The 9134-nt window shown below is 43.6% G+C and overlaps 1 protein-coding gene across 2 annotated transcripts in view; it reads left to right on the forward strand.

Annotated features, from left to right (window-relative positions):
- The window catches only part of slc17a9b (solute carrier family 17 member 9b), a 52450-nt gene extending 45374 nt beyond the window's left edge, over nt 1-7076 (forward strand). For both annotated transcript variants that reach the window (XM_086005448.1, XM_086005451.1), the window contains one exon: nt 3888-7076. In XM_086005448.1, coding sequence (XP_085861574.1) covers nt 3888-4030 — 143 coding nt within the window. In that variant the 3' untranslated portion in view covers nt 4031-7076. The remainder of the gene's footprint in view (nt 1-3887) is intronic.
- Nucleotides 7077-9134: the final 2058 nt, after the last annotated feature.

Genomic DNA, 9134 nt, shown 5'->3' on the forward strand with positions numbered 1-9134 from the left:
TCCAACGAAGCTTAATGTAAGCTCGAGGAACAGCACCTCATCTTTCGATTAGGCACTTTACAGCCTTCTGGACTCGACATCGAGTTCAACAATTTCAGACTATACTCGGCCCCTATATTTTTTTTTCTCCTTTTTTTCTCACATGGCAGCTGTTTACATAGGATTACATAGGATATACGGCACAGAAAAAGGCCATTCGGCCCAACCAGTTCATGCTGGCGTTTATGCTCCACACGAGCCTCCTCCCATGTTTTGTCATCTAACTCTATCAGCATAACCCTCTATTCCCTTTTCCCTCATATGCTTGTCTAGCCTCTCCTTAAATGCATCTATACTATTCGCTTCAATCACTCCCTGGTCGTATGAGGTGAGATTGGGTCGACTAGGCCTGTATTCACTAGAGTTTAGAAGAATGAGAGGTGATCTCATTGAAACGTATAAAATTCTGACAGGGCTAGACAGACTGGATGCAGGGAGGATGTTTCCCGTGGCTGGGGGTGTCTAGAACGAGGAGTCACAGTCTCAGGATACGGGGTAGGACATTTAGGACTGAGATGAGGAGAAATTTCTTCACTCAGAGGGTGGTGAACCTGTGGAATTCTCTACCACAGAAGGCTGTGGAGGCCAAGTCACTGAATATATTTAAGGAGGAGATAGATAGATTTCTAGACACAAAAGGCATCAAGGGGTATGGGGAGAGAGCGGGAATATGGTATTGAGATAGAGGATCAGCCATAATCATATTGAATGACGGAGCAGGCTCGAAGGGCCGAATGGCCTACTCCTGCTTCTATTTTTCTATGTTTCTATGTAGCGAGTTCCACATTCTCACCACTCTTTGGGTAAAGAAGTTTCTTCTGAATTTCCTATTGGATTTCTTGGTGACTATCTTATATTGATGGCCCCTAGTAATGCCCTTCCCCACAAGTGGAAACATTCTCTCTATCCACTCTATCAAAATTTTTCATAATTTTAAAGACCTCTATTAGGTCACCTTCAGCCTTTTTTCAAGAGAAAAGAAACCCAGCCTGTTCATCCTTTCCTGGTATGTATACCCTCGCATTTCTGGTATCATCCTTGTAAATCTTCTCTGCATCCTCATCAGTGCCTCTATATTGTTTTTATAATATTGCGACCAGAACTATACGCAGATGATTCTGCGATTGCCATTTACACCTCATCTAGAGTCATCTTTTGTTTCTTTACTTGTCCTATTACCATCTCCTTTTGCCTTGCACCATCATCCCTTTTGTCTTTTAATCTCTCCTGCCTTCCATCCAATCACAGACCTTCCTTTTTGTTCTTTCCTCCCCTCCTCCCTGTCCCTGCCCTACACTTGCTTAAAAATCTGTTACTTCTCTAACTTTTTCCAGTTCTGACGAAGGGTCATCGACCTGAAACGTTAACTCTGTTTCTCTCTCCACGGATGCTGCCTGACCTGCTGAGTGTTTCCAGCATTTGTCGGTTGTTATCTGCTCCCTTTCTATCTGTCTACAAGAATTACATAGAATCTATGGCACTGAAACAGGCCATTCGGCCCAACTGGTCTATGCCAGTGTTTATGCTCTACACAAGCTTCCTCCCACTCCTAATTACCTCTTACACCCTTCCACTATATCCCTCTGTTCCTTTCTCTCTCATGTATGCATCAAGCCTACTCTTAAGTGTGTCAATGCTGTCTGCTTCAGGAACTCTATGGCCTAGAAATTGAGTGCCCTTAGCGCCGATTTTGCGGCGCTAGAGGGCCTAGCGCTGCAATTGGCGCCGGCGCCGAAATTGCCTGGGGCCCTTCCGCCGCGGTAGACCGGTAGCGCTGCGCCGGCACCGATGACGTCATCGGTGTGCGCAGCGTCCCGGTTGCCATGCCGACGGGCCCCAGCGCCGAATTTCAGTTGCGGCCGCCTCGCCCGTGGCAGCCGCAACTAAGACTCTGGCAACAGAGTCTTACAAGTCTTTGCGCCGGCGCATTAAAGGCCCCGCGGCGGCCGGCCGCTTTCCCGCCGGCCGCCTGGCCGCAGCTCCCTCCCCGGACTTCCCCCCCCCCCCCCCCCCCCCCGGAACAGAAGCAAGCCCGGCACTTGTCCGAGGTGCCGGGCTCATTTTTTAAAAGATTTTCGCGGGCCGCGGCCGGGTGCAGGCAGCTCCTCCTTAAGGGAAGGAGGAGGCCTGCACTTCCCGAGCCTGCCGCACCGCATCGGGTGCCGCAGCGCCGGAATTGCGGCGCGAAACGGCAGTTAGCGCCGATTTACCGCCGCAAAGACCCTTCAGTAGCGCCGGCAGCCGTTTGGGCGCGGCCCTGCTGAATTTTTGGCGCGCGCAGGGGGACTTAGCGCCGGCACTAACTTCCGGCGCTAAAGCCCTGGCTAAGCCAAAACTCAATTTCTAGGCCCATGTGTCAGCACGTTCTACATTCTCACTGCTTTCAGTATAAAGAAATGCCTCCTAAATTCTTTATTTGATCTTTTAGTAGCTATCATATTTATGGCCCCTTGTTCTGGACTCCCCTACAAGTAGAAACAGTTTTTACACGTCCGCCCTATTGAACCCCTTCATAAATTTAAAGACCTTTATCAAGCCTCCTCTTAGTTTTTTCTTTTCCAGAGAATAGAGCGCCAGCCTGTAATGAATTTTATGTTGAATAATCTGTTTCTGTCCTCGGTATTAACATGAAAACTCTTTAGACTAAGCACATTAAAGTACAGTCATGTAGTTTTGGGAGTTGCAGAAAATCAATTTTATAATGTGTGTGTTTATATACATACTATGACTGTCCATAAAACCTACTGCAAAACACACTAGCAATGTGATGCTGTAATGCCCTGAGTATTTTTGAGAGCTTATGTCATGCTCCTTCCCTTCTGTCACATGACAAACTCTGCCAACAGCCTGAAAGACAGCTGGTCTGCTGTGGAGATATTCAAAGAAAAGCTTGGAACAACTTTTTAGAAAACTCAAAGTCTGCATTAATTAGTAATGTTCTTCCAAAATGATAGCTCCCGAATGTTCTTTTGGAATATTCTTATGGAGTTTTACTGATGCGATACCCACATGGTCATATATTGACTTTGTGCCACATTCCCAGACACTTGCATCTTCATAGATGGCAAGATCAAATTCAGTTGATGCCCTTTTACATCAATCTTTTTCAGTTTTAGAGGGGATCTTAAGTGATGCATACTCTACCTGAATCTGTGATAATTGAAGAATGGTATGGAGGAGCTACTCTGTTTCTCAGCATAAACGGGTGGCCCACAACTCAAATAGTGGAGTGAAAATGGGGGTGGGGCAGGAAGAAGAGAAAGTAGGCTTCATTTCTATAGCATTTAATATGTTTCTGTTAGGATGACCTACTGCAGTTACCAGGCAAGGAACAGTACTTGTATGGATACTTGATAAACCCATGTTATGCTGTTGGGTACACAATGTTCTATGGCCATCAGGGTGGGTGCTCTCTGCATGCACACATGTGCAGAACTCTATTCACTGACAGTTACACTGCAGTGTTTGTAGATTGCAGACAGGAACATGGGATCCTTGTAAAATTTTATTTTTAATGTTAGGAAAATTCCCTGGCAGTCACATGAATCATATGGAAACATTTTTCGACTTGATGTTGTACTGGACTGCAGTTGTACTGCACCTGATCTGAAACTACCTCCTGGAGATGGACTCGCACCTCGTGATTTTAGTGCACGTGGGAGTCATATCATCGACTTGACTACCGGTTTTGCATTGATGTACAGTATGTGAAAATCATGTACCATTGATGCAGAACAAACTAAAGCTAAGTTGTGTGTCAGAGGTTAATATTGAGTAGGGTTACTGCGCATGCTTCCTCCCTCCCCACAGACACCAACATTGTTAATTTTACTTTTTCTTCATTGCAGGAGTTGCTATAGTGTACTTTGCAGGTTACATCATAGAAACCTCAGGATCCTGGCCATCAGTTTTCAACTTGATCAGCATAGTCAACACATTTGGCCTTTCTGTCTTTGTCATCTTTGGTCAGGCGACACGGGTAGACATTTAAGCAATGATTTCAAACCAAATTGAATTCTTAAGTTACTGAACACAGTCTTGAAAAAGAAAGAATATACTTTTTAAATCTTAATGTTCTAGGTAGTGTTTATCTAGGATCGAGGGACTGGTAATCTTATCATTATTGTACTTGTTTGTAATCAAGTTGCTGCTGAAATGCTGTTTCAAACAAAAGCAGTACTTAAATATGCACAAAAATGTTTACACTTTTTAGCGATATTTTGTTGGAGAGATACTATTTTCACATAGAATATTTATCAGAATGTAAAAATATAAGCTTATGAAGAAAAGAAAATGAATTTTATTTCTGACTTGTCAGTAAAATGAGATGCAGATCAGGTATTCTTAAAGGAGGGTTCCAATTAATGGAGAACCAAGCTTAAATACAAGAACATTGTTGCTGATCTAGGCTTTGAACCTTTCATTGGCCCGAAATTTGCGGTCGGTATGACTGTGAACTGTCTTGAGTTCGCCGTCATACCGCCTTTGAAACTGATGGCAATTTCGGAATTTGGCGCAAGCGCATGTAGACATCCTGAAGTTGCGGTCTGTCAATGACAGCTCCGAAACTGGCTGCGCTGTACCACCCCCCACCCACTCCCCAGAGCCAGCAATCAATGAAATCTCGTAAATCATTGAAACTGATGGAAACTTTGGGCTCGATTTTCATTGGGCCATTGAGGCAGGATTGGAGGCGTGTGGGGGGTTAAAATCTCGAAATTGGGGGCACGAATTCATCCCGCCCCCAACCCACCTCCATGCCAGTTTCAAAGGAGGCGGCTACCCGACCTGTGTTGGGAGCCGCCTCCCCGAGGCAGGAAGGGGATTAGTGCCAATTAACTGCCTGTTAACAGGTAGTTAACAGGCAGTTTTTAGCCTAATTCCTATTTTTATCCTTGAAGTGTGGGATTTCCGACAGCTCCAAACCACGCCAAGTTAGTGAGGCAGACCGTCGGGCTTGGAGGGTTCGAGATGTCAGTGTTCAGGCGAGTGATGGGTGCATGAGTGCAGAGGTAAGTGTGTTTGGTGTGTGTAAAGTGTTTAAATAAGTTTTACTTACCTTTACAGCCTTCCTTCCTTCAGGTCTCGGGAGTCCCTCATCTCACCAGCACAGAAAGCAGAATGGCTGCAAGCTGTCAAAAGTTGCAGCATTCAGCTTTCTGTTCTGGAGAGATCTCTAAATCAGCCTGAGAGGAAGGAATTAACTTAGTGTACAGATTGTCAGTGTTTGATAGCTTCAAAGAGCTGTCAAACGCTGATATTTCATCTGTCAAAAGCTCTTGACAGATGAAATGTCAATCTGTGACGTCACCTGTTGCCGGGTGGCCCTTAATTGGCCTGCTGAGCCCACTGGGCGGGCTCAACAAAGTCAATCAAGTGAAAATCACGTGGGTTGGCCACAACTCAATGGAGGCGGGACTACAACCCCAAAAGTTGTAGTCCCGCCTCCTACACGCCTCCAGTATCAAAATCCAGCTTTTTGGCTCTTCCGTAGTAATTACGCCGTTAAATTCCCCACTAAAAATTAGACCCAAAGGGATTAGGTGTAACTGGGGTTTTAACAGTGTATTGACTGCTAAACAAAGGTTAAGGGCCTGGAAAACTAATTTTGATTTTGTGCAGTATGACATTTGTCTATTTAAATTTAAAAAATATTTTTAAAGAAACTTTTCAAAAAAAATTTAAAAATTTCTTTTTAAGTTTGTGCGTCTTTATTTTGGTTTGCCTTTTCCCCATGTGAGACCCCCCAATCTTTTTTTGCTCTCTCTAGCTGTTTAAAAAAGTTAGAATTTTAAGGGCTTACTCACTTCCTTGTTTGTTATCTGTGAGAATTCTGCCTTTTGATTGGCTGCTTAGACAGCCTGTTCCTGTCGCAGTTCGAACAAGGGGATCCCCATTAAGTTCCGTTGAATTGAATTCAGGGTCAGAAAACCCGAAGTTCTCGACACAGGGATTGCGAGATCCTTGTGCGGAGCGTACTTCGGGGCCAGCAGCGAACATTTTCGCTTCGCTGCTGACTGCAAATTCAGGACCATTGTATCCGCTGTTTCTTCATTGGCTGCAGGCTCACAGGTAGCCACATCAGTTAGCATATTATTCTAATATTAGTAACTAATATTTGATCAACAATAGTCTTCATTTCTAAGTCTTACAGCTTACAGGTATCCATTTTAACATTCCAATTCCTCTAGTAATAACCGCATACTCTGCAGTGCAGAGTTCTTACACTTGTATGATACTGTTCATTTTTATCTTAAGTTGGTTATGTCCACAGCTCAGACCAAATTTCAAAACTCAAATGTCTAAAATCTAGTTTTGTAGTTGTTTATTATTATTAAAGGCCTCCATATCACTCTATATTCTATATGTTGTGCATTGTTGATTACAAATCTGTATGTCAGTTGCCTTTTATTAGTTCTGTTGATAAGTGTGACTGGCTTAAACTAAGCTCCATTCAACTATCCCAGCCGAATTCTTACTGGTGTTTGCATGTGGTATATTCTCACTGTCGGCTTATCAACTCATTGAAGTGCAGTTTATTTACGGTTTATGTGTTACCTGTATGGTGTATCATTGTGCTAATGGAACGTTGGGCATCTGTTTTCATGACTTTCAACATTTTCAAAAAATGCACAATTTATAAAACTTATTTTGGCAGGCTTCCTCTTTCTGCCATCCGTAGGTAGCGTTTACATTGTGAGCAGCAAATGCACACATGGCAAGCTTCAAATTAAATCCAATTATAATGTCTATCTGATTACTGCATAAGATAAGATTGATGATTAGTTTAATAAATCTGCAAAACTTGTATCAATATTCAGAATCTGAAATGTTTTATGTTTAAAATTTATATATAATTACATAATTAGTCAACTGAGTTGCATTGCAAATATAAGACGCTTAAATAATAAATGGTGCTTAATTTCTAAATCATTGGCTCTGCGGAATAAACATTTCTCTTTGGGCTGAGTTGAAAAACTTCGAACTACAGTTTTGTAAAATATTTATGGCAATAAAATTTGTATATCAGCATTTTATCTTCTGTTTTGCTGGGTGTTGAAAATTTGTAATTGATCCTTAGTGCTTCATTCAGAAGAACAAATAAGTTAATCACTTGAAAATGTGCAGTGTGCCCGACATTTTAATACTAACGAGATTAACATTAAAAAAAAGTAATCTCATTAATTCTTAAATCAAAAATTTTATCTGAAAAATCAATGGGCAAACAATGTAACATCGCAGTATAAAGCATTGCTTGAAAAGTGGGCAGAGTCACCTAGAAACTTTGCACAAAAGGGGGTAAACCTGGCCTTTATTGTCCATGCTGAATATAGGTCCCTCTGGGGGGCTGATTTTACACAGCACCATTTTCCTGCTTCACCACATACCCCTTTATTATCCAGTATCTTTTAAAATGTTGTAATTAATTTTTAACATTGATCACTACTATTGCTTATCACTCTGATTGGGGCTCAATAATAATCGGTCCCTTGTATTTCGAATTCAGATGCAAAATTATTCATCACCAACGGAATCAGGATGCTGGGGTATCTTGATAGCCCTTGATATCTAGCATTTCGCAGCACAGAAACAAATTTCCGAGACATCTATTCTTACAGTTCCTGCACAATGGTGCTATATCACCTAATATGCTAAAATAAAAGATGCACTCTATACAGTGCTTGCATATATAATAGATTTCAACTTCAAAATACGAGTGTATTTTTTTATTATCTGCTCAAATTGGGTGTAGTGTCCTTCTCCATGTGTGAAGGGAGCAAAATATGTTTGGCATTAATGGAGAGCTGCATCATACAGCATGTAAACAATTTTTTTACTCTTTATCCTCCCCAAAACCATTTATAATTTTGAAAACTGAAACTCCATGGAGAAATTCGGTGGGCTGCACCACCAGTTAGCGCCTAAAGAGGGCACTCAGTGGCTTTAGCGCCACTGGCTGCGCCTCCCACGATATTTAGCTGGGGCGCTGATGGCGGCGTTAGCCTGTTGCGCTGCGCCGCCACCGATGACGTCATCGGTGTGCGCAGCGCTCCGCTACTGCCCCGATCACGATATTTGGCAGCGACTACCTCTGTAGCACCGCTCGCTAATCGCGCCCAGTTCACGGGGCCTACCTGTGGCGGCAGTGGCGCAAATTAAGGTGGAGGTGCGGGGTGGCCATTTTTTTTGGCGGCCGCCTGCCAGCACCTCCGTCCCCGGCCTCCTGTTCTCCCCCCGCGGCATTGCCGGCTGTTTTCCGAGAGCCCGGCACTTCTCCTTGGTGCCGGGCTCTTTTGCCGGCACTCGCGATCGCTCATCGCGCTGGTGCAGGCCCCTCCCCCTTAAGAATGGGAGGAAGGCCTGCAGTACCGCAGCGTGCTGTGCCGCAGCGTGTGGCGCTATGGCACGTTGCGCTGCGATATTCAGTTTCAGCGCCCTAAGAGGGACGCGGAGCGCCTCGAGCCTCGCCCCGTGTCCCTCTTGGGGCGCTCAAGCTGAATTTCCGGCGATCGCTGCTGCTCCGATCGCAGCGCAAAATCAGGCGAGCTTGGCGCTCTGTTTGCGGCTCCACCCAATTTCTCCCCCCTTATGTTTTTCTGTTCCAGTTAAAAAGGCCAATTTTTTGAGCCTTTCTTCAAAACTATAATCTTTTATTCCTGTTATTATGCTAGTGAATCTTTGCTGTACCTTTTCCATTGCAGTAACATCCTTCCTATAATTGGGTGCATGCAATTCTCCAACTGTAGCTAATCAATGTCTTTTATAAACTCAACATCACTTCCTTGAGTTTATATTCAATGGCTCATGTATCCATTTACCTTTTTTATTAGCTTTTCTACCTGAACTCGAATTTTTAAATCTTTGTATCTACACTCTTGGATCTCTATTCCTTCACTCTAAGTCTAGCTATCTTCTTTCACTATTCCTTTCCCCAAAATGTATTACTTCACAATTCTCTGCACCACCCACCTATTTGCACACAGATTAGGTAGCTAATCTGTTTGCTGACCCACATTCTCCCTTGCAGTTTGCAATGCTCCCTAATTTGATACCAGCAAACCTTGATACCAGGGAGATTGGAATTAAGACCAGAG

The sequence above is a fragment of the Somniosus microcephalus genome, chromosome 13 (genome assembly GCF_052327205.1).
Source record: "Somniosus microcephalus isolate GS21.2 chromosome 13, FLI_Smic_1.0, whole genome shotgun sequence".
Classification (NCBI taxonomy): Eukaryota; Metazoa; Chordata; class Chondrichthyes; order Squaliformes; family Somniosidae; genus Somniosus; species Somniosus microcephalus.